We start from the raw sequence: 15,888 nt of genomic DNA, 5'->3' as shown, positions 1-15,888 counted from the left end.
ATTAATATTTTTGAAAAACTGTTTACACCTGTGGCATGCACATGTGGTAATACTGTCTATACTATTTCATATGTTTTACTGGAATCTTTTTTTTTTTTTTTTTTTTAGGTAAAACTGGTCTTAATTCTGGTTATAAGATTAATTTTAATAATCTCAGGATTGTAAAAGGCTTTGAATAACCTAAAGTGCTGAAGTTGTTCCTCTCTCTCATTTTGCAGTTGTTGGTGAAGAACCTGCAGTTTGAGGATGGGAAGATGATCGCGGCGGCTCAGTACTTTCGCTCCGGCAGTAGTGCCGCCGTGGAGCTGACAGAGGAGGAGAAGGCTTTCGCTGAACAGATGAGGGTATGTCTTTTTTTTTTTTTTTTTTTTTTTTTTGGCCTCAAAAACAGTTTTCTCCCCTGTCCACTCCCCGGCTGACTCTGCATGGGGTTTCCTCTCCTCGCAGGCGGTGTGGCAGAGCATCCTGACCAACGTCGCTCAGATCGAGGACTCCACCGATTTCTTCAAGTCCGGCGCTGCTTCCATGGACGTGGTCAGGTAAACACAAAGCACATATGAGCAATAGGCCTATGATATCATCTGACTTCTACATTTTACACTCTAAACAGCTGATACTCTCTCCTTTAATGACTTGCAGTAGCAAAATACACTTAAATAAATTGCCACATCAGAAAAAGTAAAGTAGGCCTAGGTAGAGTAAGGAATGGGAAAGTCAGTTCTGTTGCCACTGGGCGGGTGTTTTAAAAGCAAAGCGCAAGAAAAAAGGAACAAACGAAGTGATTTTTAGTATGTATGTAAAGCAAAAAGAGGCGTTTAGTCTCATATTTTGTCTTGAAATCTTCTTTTTAATATAACAAGTGAAGGAAAAACAAGATTTAACACCACACAGTGTTTAAAGAGGAGGAAAAGTTACCATATCTAGCATCTTACCATCTTTTAATTGTGACCATATTAATTGTTTGATGATTGTATATTTATGGTAAACAAGAGAGAGATCTTTGCCTAGAATATGGACCAGACATTTTACATGATGTACCGCTCGGCTGGGTTACTTCAGACAGCAGGGTTCATGGGAAATGTAGTCTTGACCTTTAACCCCCGCGCCTCTGTTCTCCTATCTTTTGTTATCTGGCATCCCATTCAATTCATTCCCTTCACTCACTTCCCTTTAATTAATTTCCAATTTGATTAATCGCCTGTCCTTTATCTTTCTTCTCTGTCTGCCACATTGTCTCGCTCTCCTCCTGCCTCTCCTTCTGCCCTCCTCCTCTGCCTCTCCTCCTCCTGCCCTCCTCCTCTCCTCCTCCTCCTGCCCTCCTCCTCCTCTGCCTCTCCTCCTCCTGCCCTCCTCCTCCTCTCCTCCTCTGCCTCTCCTCCTCTGCCTCTCCTCAGGCTGGTGGAGGAGGTGAAGCTGCGGGCCAGCAGCTGCCAGCTGCAGAACGAGGACGTCTACATGAACACCTCCTTCCAAGACTTCATCCAGATGTGTGTGAGGAAGCTCCGCGGCGAGGACGACGAAGAGGAGCTGGTCGTCGACTACGTACGTTGCCACCTCCTTGTGGTGCCATCATTAATTAACAGTTCAAATGCACAGGGAGTTCAGTTCCCTCCTCCGTCCCTCCTTTACCGCTTAAGACTGGATATGCTTACAAGAATACTTGGGCAAAACACCCTTTTTCTGTCTTAAGCAGACTGAGATCAGATGTTGGACACAATTTCCACCTCTGTTCATCCAGTTCCTATGGGTAGCATTTCTTGTTAGCTTAGCATAAACACTGGAAGTCTATGGGAGTTGTTAGCCTAGCCTCCATCAAAGTGACTAAATAAACCTTACAGCATCTCTGAAGCTGTCTTATTTACACAGTGGAACATGTGGATTAGAAATATATGTCCTGGGGTTCAAAACATAATAATAATATTAAAAAAAAAAAAAAAAAAAAAAAAAAAAAACATAAAGAATGGTTTAACATTCAGAGAATTGGAATCAGAAATACTTTATTGATCCTCAAGGGGAAATTATTTCAGTTGCAGTTGCTCAAATCCTCAAGAGAATGACTAAATCATAACAAAAGATGTGTATTTCAAGTTCACGTTTATTTTTTCACTTTGACGAAGCCAGGCTACCGACTCCCATAGACTCCAAGTCTTTATGCTAAGCTAACACAAAATGCTATGTACTATGTACTGTATTAATACTGCTAAATATGAATGTTTTTAGATCATAGATTTTACAGTGTGCACAAGGTCAGACTCACATTGGCTGCACATTTTATTAACAAAAAAGTACACAAGCTGGATTAGGGAGGCTGAATTTTCTTTTTTTAACCGGATTATTCAACATTAACATTAACGTCACAAGCCATATTTGTTTCCCGAGGTATTAAGTGGACCGTTTTTGTCGTTATGAGGAAGTAGTATTTTTAAAAACGATTCCTTAAGCCTCAGTGCACAGACACTTTTATTCTCACATCAAAGCCCAAATAGCAAACCTCGGCTGCTGTCTCCTGTGTTTTACATAAAATCTTCCCTCAGGTGGAGAAAAACATCAACAACATGACCGTCAAGATGCCTCATCAGCTGTTCATCAACGGAGAGTTCGTGGATGCCGAGGGAGGGAAGACCTACAAGACCATCAACCCCACCGACGGCACGGTGAGAGAGAGAGAGAGAGAGAGAGAGAGAAAGGAGAGAGAGAGAGAGAGAGAGAGAGAAAGGAGAGAGAGAGAGAGAGAGACGGGCAGAGGAAGACAACACGACCACTCAGTTACTGATTTTAGTTCAACATAAAGTATTCGGTCAGAATGAAGCTGAATTTTATTTTGTCAAGGTGGAAAAGCCTCTGAAATTGGAGTTTAAATCCTCATGAGGCTGTAAAAGAAATTCTGTTCAAATTCAGATTAATGAAAGATTCAGTTTAATTAAATTTTTTCTGCAGCTCCTTATTCATTCACACCGCCGAAGCTACTGAGGGAAAAAAGGAGAAACATTTGTCTTATCAAAGATGTTTCTCTGATTGTTTTTAATAACACGTCAGTATTGTCCAAATATATTGGTCTAGTCCTGCTTTAATGATTGCATAAAGGGAGGTTTTTTTTTTTGCCTTTGATATTAATCAGTGATGGAGGCAGTACTACAAACTGCTACTCAAGTAGAAGTAGAAGTACTGTTCCTCTGCTGGTATTTGACTGCAGTAGAAGTAGAAGTACTGTTCCTCTGCTGGTATCTGACTGCAGTAGAAGTAGAAGTACTGTTCCTCTGCTGGTATGTGACTGCAGTAGAAGTAGAAGTACTGTTCCTCTGCTGGTATTTGACTGTAGTAGAAGTAGAAGTACTGTTCCTCTGCTGGTATGTGACTGCAGTAGAAGTAGAAGTAGTGCAGTAAAAAATCTCCTGCAGTAAAAGTCCAAAGCGTCTCATTTCAAATGTCCTGGCAGTAAAAGTGACTGAGCTCCTTTGTTAGCTGGGATCTTTTCCATGCAGTTAGAAAAGGAGGAGAGAACACGCTGCACACTACATGCTGTTAAAGGAGCATTACGCTCAAACTGCAGAGTGTTGATGAGAACCACGCAGAGTCAACCATCATTTTATCTACGAATACCACATTTTTCCTTTGAGTCTAAATGGTCCTTGTTTCCATCGACCACCTGCAGTTTTTCATGGTGCAGCTTTTATGGTGAAATTTGGAAACGACAGAAAGTAGAGCCGACAAAGTAAAAGCATGTTTCTCTTCTCATTTTTGCTGACCGAGCTTTTATTGTGAAAGGTTCCTCCTTTGGATCATTTCTCTGTATTGGATCTGATTTAAAATGTAGTGAAGGACAAAACTCGAGCAAAAATGGATTGAAGTAAAAGTCAAATTACTGACCTTAAAGAAAATACTCCATGAAGTCCAAGTACGCAAAAAGGCTACTCAGTTACAGTAACATGAGGAAATGTAATTAGTTACTTCCTCGCGTGGTTGTAATAGAGAATCAGCTGCCATGTGGCTTTCCAGGTGACAAACTCCCTCATTATCGCACCAGCGGTCCACCTCTGCTGTGTCATGTTTGGTTCTGTCTGCTGTGTATAATATCTGAACCCGTCCTTTCTCTTACCGTCTCCTCGTCCAGGCCATCTGCGACGTGTCTCTGGCCCAGATCAGCGACGTGGACAAGGCCGTGGCCGCCGCTAAGGAGGCCTTCGAGGAGGGCGAGTGGGGCAAAATGAACCCAAGGGACCGAGGCAGACTCATCCACAAGTCAGTCCACTTTTTCTTACAAAACGGCACAGCGCAGCTTTAAACACAGAGCGACTTTAATGTTCTAGTTTGGAGCTGTGTGGCAGAATTTTTTTTTTTTTTTTTATCATTAAATGCTTAATCATTTCATTGATGAATAATGCCCATCTGAAGAAACTATAGCCCAAATGAGCTCTTGAAGTTACTTATCTAGTCCAACCAGCAACCGACATGCACACAAGTTCTCATTTTATAAGAATCAGAGAAAAGCAGGCAAATCATAGCACTTGAGATGTTGCAACCATTTCTAACACAATTACTTGATTATCAGAATTATAATTGTTTCAGCACGAATTACAGTGTTATGTGGCAGGATAGCCTCACTTACCGACCTCAAGCACTTGACCTGTTGTCAAGCATGTTGAATGATTTTGAACGACCTCCTGCCTCCTGCCTCCCCCTCGGCCCCCAGGCTGGCTGACCTGATGGAGGAGCACCAGGAGGAGCTGGCCACCATCGAAGCCATCGACTCCGGGGCGGTTTACACTCTCGCCCTCAAGACCCACGTCGGCATGTCCATCCAGACTTTCCGCTACTTCGCCGGCTGGTGCGACAAGATCCAGGTGAGGAAAGGCTCAGGTCAGATGTCCTGAGGAAGATACCAAATTAAAATCATCCTCAGTGGGAAAAGTTACAGCGCCCCCATTTTTATTTTCAAGGTCAGTGTCACTGCAGTTACGTGTAAATAACACACCAGCTTCCTTTCACAGGGCTGCACCATCCCCATCAACCAGGCCAGGCCCAATCGCAACCTCACCTTCACCAAGAGGGAGCCAATCGGGTGAGAGATCAACGGATGTTTTTTTTTTTTTTTAATTTCCATTAATGATTTGAGCATTAGTAGTATTTAATAGTACACACTTTAATTAGGAATTTACTTCTGTTGTTGTCGGTGTGGAGCTGGTCGGGATCCAGCATCCTGCTTAATGCTCAATGCTGCATTCAAGTCATGTTGGAAAGACAGAAGATAAAAGTTTCAGTCACCTGAGCTCACAGCTGATACTAATGGGGAACTCATGGGGTTTAGCCGTAGAGCGTGATGACTGATTTCCTGAAAATTTTTTGATATCAAAAACGAGGAAATGCCTGCTGTCAGTGGTATTAAAATACATATTCAATGGAACGGAATTTTTGCACACAAGTCCTTCTGTGATCACAATTTAAAATGCATTGGCAGGTCATGATGTCTTTGTCTTTTTTTCCTTTTGTGGTTAACATCGCAATGTTTGGTATGCAGTAAAATTTTATCTCTGTGCATCATTAGTAAGTGTGTTAAAAAAAAATTATTTGAGCATTTAAACCAGTTTAAAGTTGTCAGTAGGAACCGTCAAGTCTTCACATGGTTGGTTTTTCCCATATGACCTGAAGGCAGCATGAGGCACTTTGACAGGCATTTATTAAAAACAAACAAACAAAAAAGAAGCAGTACATGTCTTGATTTCTGTTTGCTGCTTGATGAGTGATGCTTTTTTTTTATCAGAGTGTGTGCCATCGTGATTCCCTGGAACTATCCTCTGATGATGCTGGCTTGGAAGACGGCCGCCTGCCTGGCAGCTGGAAACACGGTCGTCCTCAAACCCGCTCAGGTCAGGCTTTTCTGCTGTGGAGAGGTCCCTCTGCTCTGCTCGGAGCAGACAGGGAGGGAAACATCTGTGCTGACACTTTGTGAATGCTGCCGGAGATTTTTCACGAAAGTCGAGTCCTTTTGTGGTGAATTTGTGTTTCCAGGTCACACCGCTGACAGCTGTGAAGTTTGCTGAGTTAGCTGCCAGGGCAGGATTTCCCAAGGGCGTGATCAATATTCTTCCTGGATCAGGTAGGAGCACACACACACACACACACACACACACACACACACACACCATCACACCTGTATGTATGTGTTTTCAGCTCATTAACCCGAACTCTCTCTCTCCCTTAGAGACACACCAGCTGTGCTTTCCTCTGTCGTTTCTTTTCCTTTTGTCCTCTCTTGTTTTGTTGTTCTGTTTCTTTTTTGTCCTGTTTTGTTCTGTCTTGATGATGCTGGATTATTTTGTGACTCTGTTACCCCCTCCGTCCTACCTCCCAACCTCATGTGTTGTATTGTTTTACACTTTTATTGTTGTGATTTTACTGCACAGAAAACACTTAAATGACAGCACATCCTGACCATAGCAATTAGAGAGTGGATCGGGTCGCACGTTTCTGCATATTTCTTCCTTTTATTAGTTTTACAGTCGAGTTTCACTGAAATAACACAGACGTGACCAAACCTGACCCGAACCTGAACATAATTTCTAAATTTGTGTCTGAACCCAGCCCAACTTTTCGGGTTCACACTTTAACACCAATGGCCCCCTTAAGGAACACACTGTTGTTATGAAGGAGGCTCGCCTGGTAGAGTGTGTACCATGTATCACGGTTAAGTCCATCTCCTGCCTTGAATGTCTCTCTCTGCTGTCACTGGGGTAATAAAATACAACAGTTAATGTTAGTTAATGCCGTAATAAACATTAAGTAACAGGTAATAAACATTAAGTAACAGTTAACTAACCGTTAACTAATGTGTCTAAGAATCATGTACTAATGCTGTTCATGCTAAGGTATTAATTTATATGTTATTTAAGGGTTATTGTAGATATTATTAACATTAGTAAATGCCATAATAATCATTAACTAACAGTTAATTAACCATTACGGCATTAACTAATGTTAACTAATGTTAATTGTTGTGCTCTAATTGTGCTCTAGTGTTACCTTAACTGGCAATTATTAGCAAAACTCTAAAGTTTAGGAAACAGTCTTTCAAGGAGAGAAGGCAGACACGAAGGGCGCAGCTTATCGTGGCTTTGAATAATAAAGTTACAGTTTCACAATGGGGCTAAACCAGCCAATTAGAGCAGAGATCTATCAGAGGCATTTAATGAATGGATAATGTCACCGTGCCAAATTCTGCTTTCTCATTTGCTTTTTTTGGCCTGAAAATGACGTTTTTTAGCTTTTAGAGGGGAAATTTGAGATATCATATCATGCTTGTTTTGTGCCACGGGTCTGTAATATCTCAGTCGTTGTGCATTCATTCAGATGAAGCTCATTCATACTGAAGTTGTCTAATCGCGTTTTTATTAAATTTTTATTAAACTGATCTCTCTGTCTCCTCCAGGCTCCCTGGTGGGTCAGCGCCTGTCTGACCACCCTGACGTCCGTAAGCTGGGCTTCACCGGCTCCACCGAGATCGGCAAACACATCATGAAGAGGTAAGAGGGCGAGTGTGTCCACATCTCGCTCCGTGGAGTTCAGGTCTGAGCCGCGGAGGAGTCTGCAGGTTTTCGTTACAAACAAACGCAGCAGCAGATGAGTTCCTGCTGTGCTCATCGGTGACATCAGATGCAGATCCATTACCAGAGTCAAAGTGTAGATACTCCTGGTCAACTACAAGTGAGAGCTGCTCAGTCAGAGTGCTGGAGAATTTGCTTTTAAAGATACACTATATTGCCAAAAGTATTCGCTCATCTATCCAAATCATTGAATTCAGGTGTTCCAATCACTTCCATGACCACAGGTGTATAAAATCAAGCACCTAGGCATGCAGACTACTTCTACAAACATTTGTGAAAGAATGGGTCGCTCAGGAGCTCAGTGAATTCCAGCATGGTGCTGTAATAGTAATGTAATAGGATGCCACCTGTGCAGTAAGTCCAGTTGTGAAACTTCCTCGCTACTAAATATTCCACAATCAACTGTTAGTGGTACTATAACAAAGTAGAAGCGATTGGGAACGACAGCAACTCAGCCACGGAGTGGTAGGCCACATAAAATCACAGAGAGGGGTCAGTGGATGCTGAGACGCAGAGTGCGCAGAGGACGCCAACTTTCTGCAGAGTCAATAGCTTGAGACCTTTAAACTTCATGTGATCTTCAGATTAGCTCAAGAGCAGTGCGTAGAGAGCTTCATGGAATGGGTTTCCATGGCCGAGCAGCTGCATCCAAGCCTTACATCACCAAGCACAATGCAAAGCATCGGATGCAGCGGTGTAAAGCACACCGCCACTGGCCTCTAGAGCAGTGGACACGTATTCTCTGCAGTGACGAGTCACGCTTCTCCGTCTGGCAATCTGATGGACGAGTCTGGGTTTGGTGGTTGCCAAGAGAACGGTACTTGTCTGACTGCATTGTGCCAAGTGTAAAGTTTGGTGGAGGGGGGATTATGGTGTGGGGTTGTTTTTCGGACGTTGGGCTCGGCCCCTTAGTTCCAGTGAAAGGAACTCTTAATGCTTCAGCATACAAAGACATTTTGGACAATTTCATGCTCCCAAATTTGTGGGAACAGTTTGGAGATGGCCCTTCCTGTTCCAACACGACTGCGCACCAGTGCACAAAGCAAGGTCCATAAAGACATGGATAAGCGAGTTTGGTGTGGAAGAACTTGACTGGCCTGCACAGAGTCCTGACCTCAACCCGAGAGAACACCTTTGGGATGAATTAGAGAGGAGACTGAGAGCCAGGCCTTCTTGTCCAACATCAGTGTTTGACCTCACAAATGCACTTCTGGAAGAATGGTCAAAAATTCCCATAAACACACTCCTAAACCTTGTGGAAAGCCTTCCTAGAAGAGTTGAAGCTGTTCTAGCTCAAAGGATGGGCCCACATCATATTAAATCCTATGGTTTAAGAATGGGATGTCACTCATGTTCATATGTGTGTGAAGGCAGCCGAGCGAATACTTTTGGCAATATAGTGTACTTAAGCATTCAAAAGCACATTTTCATTGCTGTATTGTTTTCACGATGCATTTACAGAACCTTGTAACTCTCTGAAACCACCTGATGAATGCATTGACTTCTTGCGGCACAAATGTATTTTCCACCACCGGGTTAGATGTTTTCACTTTGCTAACAAAATGAAATGGATTTTATTTTGAAAGCGGACGTCTCCCTTGCACTTGTTTCACAAAGCCGGATGACATATTTCTGCTTTTACATCAAACCCGGTTGAGAGCGGGCACTGTGATTTATTTTTTTCTCCTGTGAGGAACACAGCGTGTGTCCGATCACATTTTAGAGAAGAAAAAAAAATTGCACAGCTGACCTCCAAGCGCTGCTTTAAAGCAACAACTAACGACAACCTTCATAGAAATATGGAGACAAAAGTACAATATTTGTCTTTGAAACGTGGTTGAATAAAAGTCAAGTTTCCAAAAAAAACCAAAAAAAAAAAACAAATACTCAAGTAAATACAGATACACTATATTACCAAAAGTATTCGCTCACCCATTCAAATGATCAGAATCAGGTGTCCTAATCACTTGGCCTGGCCACAGGTGTATAAAATCAAGCACTCAGGCATGCAGACTGTGAAACAAGACATTTGTGAAAGAATGGGCCGCTCTCAGGAGCTCAGTGAATTCCAGCGTGGAACTGTCATAGGATGCCACCTGTGCAACAAATCCAGTCGTGAAATTTCCTCGCTCCTAAATATTCCACAGTCAACTGTCAGCTCTATTATAACAAAATGGAAGCGTTTGGGAACAACAGCAACTCAGCCACGAAGTGGTAGGCCACGTAAAGTGACAGAGAGGGGTCAGCGGATGCTGAAGCGCATAGTGCAAAGAGGTCGCCGACTTTCTGCACAGTCAATTGCTACAGAGCTACAAACTTCATGTGACCTTCAGATTAGCCCAAGTACAGTACGCAGAGAGCTTCATGGAATGGGTTTCCATGGCCGAGCAGCTGCAGCCAAGCCACACATCACCAAGTGCAATGCAAAGCGTCGGATGCAATGGTGTAAAGCACGCCGCCACTGGCCTCTAGAGCAGTGGAGACGCGTTCTCTGCAGTGACGAGTCACGCTTCTCCGTCTGGCAATCTGATGGACGAGTCTGGGTTTGGAGGTTGCCAGGAGAACGGTACATTTCAGACTGCATTGTGCCGACTGTGAAATTTGGTGGAGGAGGAATTATGGTGTGGGGTTGTTTTTCAGGAGCTGGGCTTGGCCCCTTACTTCCAGTGAAAGGAACTTTGAATGCTTCAGGATACCAAAACATTTTGGGCAATTCCATGCTCCCAACCTTGTGGGAACAGTTTGGAGCGGGCCCCTTCCTCTTCCAACATGACTGTGCACCAGTGCACAAAGCAAGGTCCATAAAGACATGGATGACAGAGTCTGGTGTGGATGAACTTGACTGGCCTGCACAGAGTCCTGACCTGAACCCGATAGAACACCTTTGGGATGAATTAGAGCGGAGACTGAGAGCCAGGCCTTCTCGACCAACATCAGTGTGTGACCTCACCAATGCGCTTTTGGAAGAATGGTCAAAAATTCCTATAAACACTCTCCTCAACCTTGTGGACAGTCTTCCCAGAAGAGTTGAAGCTGTAATAGCTGCAAAAGGTGGACCGACATCATATTGAACTCTATGGGTTAGGAATGGGATGGCACTTCAGTTCATAGTATGAGTAAAGGCAGGTGAGCGAATACTTTTGGTAATATAGTGTACTTGAAAAAAATGTGCTTAGCTACAGTAATAAAGTAAATATACTTCCATGCAATGTGCATCTCATGTGTGTGTGTTTCTGTGTTATCCTGCACGTGAAGCTGTGCCGTCAGTAACGTGAAGAAAGTGTCTCTGGAGCTCGGAGGAAAATCGCCGCTCATCATCTTCAGCGACTGTGACATGGACAAGGCTGTGCGCATGGTCAGTTCATTCACCCAAGCTTTTTTTTCCTCAGTTTTTTCTCTTTTTCACACATGGAAGTTTTTATAGTGGTGTCAGTCACTGTAATAATATATCTCTGCGCTGCAGGGCATGAGCTCTGTGTTCTTCAACAAGGGCGAGAACTGCATCGCGGCTGGCAGACTGTTTGTGGAGGAGTCCATTCACGACCAGTTTGTGAAGAGAGTGGTATGTGTCCCTTTGGAAAGCAAGTCAGTCTGAACAAATGTCGTAGTTTCAGTGCCACAGTGGCTTCGTTTGAGCCACTATTAGCTTGGAGGGCAACAAAACACAGTGATGGATAGAAAACCAAACAGCAACTTCATTAGTATTTGTGGAAAGGCCACAGTTCAGTCAAAACTCAGAGCCACATATTCTGACTGAAAATAGATGTAATGCCTTTTTGACTTGTCGATAATAATACGGCATCCTTGACTATATAGATATTATATATAAATAGACTAGAAAAATTACCGAGGGGCAGATTCAGATTTGAGTGTGAAGGCCTGAGTTGCACAGGATCCAGGAAAAGTGCAACCCTGATATATAAATTCTATAGTATTTGAGTTTTCTCCCACAGAGAAAAGACAGAAATTAAAAAAAAAAAAAAAAAAAAAAAAAAAAAAAAAATCAAAGGAGTTTTTTGGTCAAGGTGGTTTGAAAATTATATGCAGATTCGCAGAGCAAAGAGGGCATACAGGACAGTCACTGAGACTCCTGCTCCAAATAGAATAACAATAAGAAAACCCTTAAAAAACAAACACACACATACTGAGTTACACGGCAACTGCAGTGATACAGTATTACTCAACACAATGAATAGAAAGTGGATGAATGGCATCATTCAGAAGTGATTCTAGTCTAAAGATTTTATTATTTTGATGGTTTCAAATTCAAATGGGTATGTTTCAGTGCAAAGTTGCCATTTTACAGTTTCCCTATAAAGTGTACTAATGCTGTGTGTTCCCTATTGGTTCTCCATCATCAGTGCAAAAGCTTTTACTGGGGAATCTCACAAATATTTTACCTCTTTTTTTTTTTTTATTTTTATTTTTATTTTTTTTAAGTACATATCACTTAATAAAGGTCTGATAAAGAGTAAAATGTAAAAGTTCCTCTTGTGATTTATCTGTTGGAGAATCTGTTAGAATTGAGAGGCCTCATACAAAAGTGCTGGTTCTTTGCTCTCGTCTCACTGCGGCTTGTCTCGTCTCTCAGGTTGAGGAGATGAAGAAGATGAGGATCGGCGACCCGCTGGACCGCTCCACAGATCACGGCCCCCAGAACCACAAAGCCCACCTGGACAAGCTGGTGGAGTACTGCCAGACCGGAGTCAAGGAGGGCGCCACCCTGGTTTGTGGCGGCAAACAGGTGCAACGTCCAGGTGAGGCAACGCGGACGTCATATGAACTCAGTTATTAGCTCAGGTTATTAAATTTATACTTTACCTCTGATCAAGAGACTTGGACTGGAGCCTCGTGTGTGTGTGTGTGTGTGTGTGTGTGTCCAGACTGATGAATGGAGCCGATAATGGCTTTTTATTAAATTCAGATATAAGGCGGTAGATGCCATCCACTTCTAATTTCTGTGGAATTTGATTGATTACAGGGTCTGTGAGAAAACCTTAACCTGAGCTGATTCTAGTGAGACATTAGAAATCAGTAAATTCCACACAAAAATGGATAAAGATTTTTTTTTCTTTATTCTGAGGAGATTTTTAGTGTCTCATAGTCTATTGCTGTTTCAGAGGCATTTCCAACCTTACAAAACACAGGGGGAAACAGCGAATGCTTCTATTTTTGTTTATGCTATTGAAGCAAGCACAAAATATCTGTTGTATGCAGCATCAGTCCAAAAATATATGTGCCAGTCTTCAAAAACAGATGCTTATGTCATATCTGATTCAACTGAGACTCGGTTGCGACTCCCTCCAGGTTTCTTCTTCGAGCCCACGCTGTTCACCGATGTGCAAGACCACATGTACATTGCTCAAGAGGAGTCGTTTGGGCCTGTCATGATAATCTCCAAGTTCAAGAGCGGGTGAGTCGAGCGGCTGATGCGCCACCAAATCTGACATCAACGCCTCCGTGGTTCATTTTAAGATTTTACCCGAGTGCTTCTAAAAGTCTCATTTAGATTCAGACGGCGTCCCTTGAGCTGACCTTGTGGCTTTGAATCTGTTTTCTCCTCTTCATTTCAAATTCCTCTCTGCTCGGTCACCTGTCTGGCCTCCCTCCCTCCCTCCCCCCTGCAGCGAGGTGGACGACGTCCTGAGAAGAGCCAACGCCACAGAGTACGGTCTGGCGTCAGGCGTTTTCACACGGGACATCAGCAAAGCGTTGTACGTCAGCGAGAGGCTCAACGCCGGCACAGTCTTCGTCAACACCTACAACAAGACGGACGTGGCCGCGCCTTTCGGCGGCTTCAAGCAGTCCGGCTTCGGCAAAGATCTGGGTGAGCAAAGCTGCCGCAGTCACAGGGTCCTGAATGGGGTCCTGAAGGTTCCTGGTTTGATCCCCAGATTCTCCAGAGTGTGTGTTGAAGTGTCCTTGAGCAAGACACTGAACCCCCTTTAAAGGTGTGAATGTATGGCCAAACATTGTGAAGTGCCTTGATTGGCCAGTAGACTAGAAAAGTGCTATAGAAATGCAGTACATTAACTACACTACTCACAAAAAGTTAGGGATATTCGGCTTTCGGGTGAAATTTCAGGATGAACCTAAAATGCATTATAACCTTTACAGGTGAACTTTATGTGACCTTCTGTAAACTTTTGAATGCACATGTCCAACTGTTCAATGTTTCAGTACTTTTTGCACAAGTTGCTGTTCTCTAACAAGGAGTTTAACAGCAAAATTCACATCAGGTGTTTGATGCTCCAGCTCATCGAGGTCGTATCATTAGGGAACGGCTGCTGGAGACTGGGGTACCTCAGATGGAGTGGCCTGCACTTTCTCAGACCTGAATCCCATAGAAAACCTATGGGATCAGCTGAGTCGCCGTGTAGAGGCTCGGAGCTCTGTACCCCAGAACCTCAATGTCCTGAGGGCCGCCCTTCAAGAAGAGTGGGATGCCATGCCTCAGCAGACAATAAGTCGACTTGTGAACAGCATGAGACGTCGTTGTCAAGCTGTAATTGATGCTCAAGGGCACATGACAAGTTATTGACACTGACATTTTTTGTTGTGGTAGATCCACCACTGTTGTTGGCTTTTGTTTCAAGAAATTGTTTGAGATGAGGAAATCACCAGTGTATGCTTCTACTTAAATGCCCTACTTTCATGATATAATATCACTGTAGCGTGAACTTTTTATATTTTCCATAAATTTCACCCAAAAGCCAAATATCCCTAACTTTTTGTGAGTAGTGTATTTTACTGGATCTTCAATGGCGGATCCAGGGAGTTGCACCACCCACGTTCCCCCATGTGTTCCAGCATCCTGTTATGATAAGAAATACATAAAACCAGTGAATTAAGATGCTATGGGGTTTCTAAGTTTGGTTTTATGAAATCTGCAGAAAACAGACCCATGTTCTCATGTGGCAATGTTCAGAAGAAGAAAAACAGACTTGACTCAGATATTTGATTCTCAGTAGGGGCTGTGTGTATTCTCAGCTGACATTGTGAAAGTTTTACATATTTTTACATAAATTTAAGCCTCAAATCTGTGTGTTCGCTTGTGTAGAGGTTACAGGTGAAGCTGCATGGCCAGCACAGTGGGTCTTCTGGATATTTTATGATGTTCGATGAAGTTTAATCTCTTTGTCCCTTCCTCCAACAGGACAAGAGGCTCTCAACGAGTACCTGAAGACGAAGGCGGTGACCATCGAGTATTAAGGCTATGAAGACGAATACCTGCACCGATGATGGAGTGCTACATCAGAAAACTGAGGATGGATGCAGTTGTGTCTAATGCATAGATATTAACAGATATGGAGAGGGATCTGCAGGTACATGTGATAACACCGACACGCTGATATAATTAACACCTCAACAAGCTCGTAGTCTCGATTAAATTTTATGTACGTCCTCGCGGAACAGCTCATGTCAGCCGAGCTGCTCCTCTCTCCCTGTTTGTGACGGCTGACAGCGACCAGTGCCTTAACATTTGTCTAACTCACATGAATGTACAACCCCATCAGTCTCACACCAATGAGCCACAGTGTGATCAGTGTAAGTATTGCCCTGAACTTTGTTTATAGATGTAGTCAGACACTGACCTTGGAGACCGTTTTGTAATCACTGTGATAGGGAAATCGAACAAATTGTATTAATTATCTCATATGGCTTGCATTAGGTCAGTGCAATCTGATGACATGTAACATTTCTAATAGACTTCTGGTTCTTATTGATGAAAAACTCCTTTTTCCGCCTTTTTCCGACACTGATTGGGAAACGTCGAAACGCAGTGGGTAGAAAACGGGTGTCGAAACTCATTCAATGCATTGGACTCCTTTTGACTGAATTAAATTCCTGTTTACAAGCTGAAGTTGTGGTTCTTTCTGCATCATAACATAAACATAAACATAAATGTTCTTGCACACGTCTGCTTCAAAATGTCACCAATACCATCAGCATTATTAGCTCCTATATGATTTATATATCCCAAAACAATCCGGTCTGTCTGTGTCTGTGAACATACACTATCATTTTCTTTTCTTATTTTTTAGAAAAATACAATAACTTGGTTTTAACAGGAATTCTTTGTAAAAGTGTAATTCGAAGGATTATGATTCTGTCGTGGCTGAAATTATCTGAAATTAGACACTCACATGTAGATCATGTGAGGGCGCATTTATTCACAAGAGCAGGTCACACTGCCACTGGGTCACACTGGAGCGGACAGCGTAAGAATGATAATGGTAGGAAAGAAATGTTTTATATATATCACTGGGAGAACAGCATCTGGTTTCTC

At 42.9% G+C, this 15,888-nt stretch overlaps 1 protein-coding gene across 1 annotated transcript in view; it reads left to right on the top strand.

Moving 5' to 3' along the window:
* Nucleotides 1-15,462, top strand: part of aldh1l1 (aldehyde dehydrogenase 1 family, member L1) — a 37,754-nt gene extending 22,292 nt beyond the window's left edge. Inside the window, exons 8-23 of the mRNA XM_030051822.1 lie at nt 219-344; nt 448-539; nt 1,395-1,542; nt 2,535-2,654; nt 4,112-4,239; nt 4,691-4,841; nt 4,989-5,059; nt 5,759-5,864; nt 6,007-6,094; nt 7,424-7,517; nt 10,854-10,953; nt 11,062-11,160; nt 12,190-12,355; nt 12,906-13,011; nt 13,226-13,425; nt 14,755-15,462. Of these exons, the coding sequence (XP_029907682.1) occupies nt 219-344; nt 448-539; nt 1,395-1,542; nt 2,535-2,654; nt 4,112-4,239; nt 4,691-4,841; nt 4,989-5,059; nt 5,759-5,864; nt 6,007-6,094; nt 7,424-7,517; nt 10,854-10,953; nt 11,062-11,160; nt 12,190-12,355; nt 12,906-13,011; nt 13,226-13,425; nt 14,755-14,810 (1,851 nt within the window). The 3' untranslated portion in view covers nt 14,811-15,462. The remainder of the gene's footprint in view (nt 1-218; nt 345-447; nt 540-1,394; nt 1,543-2,534; nt 2,655-4,111; nt 4,240-4,690; nt 4,842-4,988; nt 5,060-5,758; nt 5,865-6,006; nt 6,095-7,423; nt 7,518-10,853; nt 10,954-11,061; nt 11,161-12,189; nt 12,356-12,905; nt 13,012-13,225; nt 13,426-14,754) is intronic.
* Nucleotides 15,463-15,888: the final 426 nt, after the last annotated feature.

The sequence above is a fragment of the Myripristis murdjan genome, chromosome 5 (genome assembly GCF_902150065.1).
Source record: "Myripristis murdjan chromosome 5, fMyrMur1.1, whole genome shotgun sequence".
NCBI classification, from domain to species: domain Eukaryota; kingdom Metazoa; phylum Chordata; class Actinopteri; order Holocentriformes; family Holocentridae; genus Myripristis; species Myripristis murdjan.
Note: the sequence above shows the minus strand (reverse complement) of the source record. Positions and strands in the feature narration are given on the sequence as shown.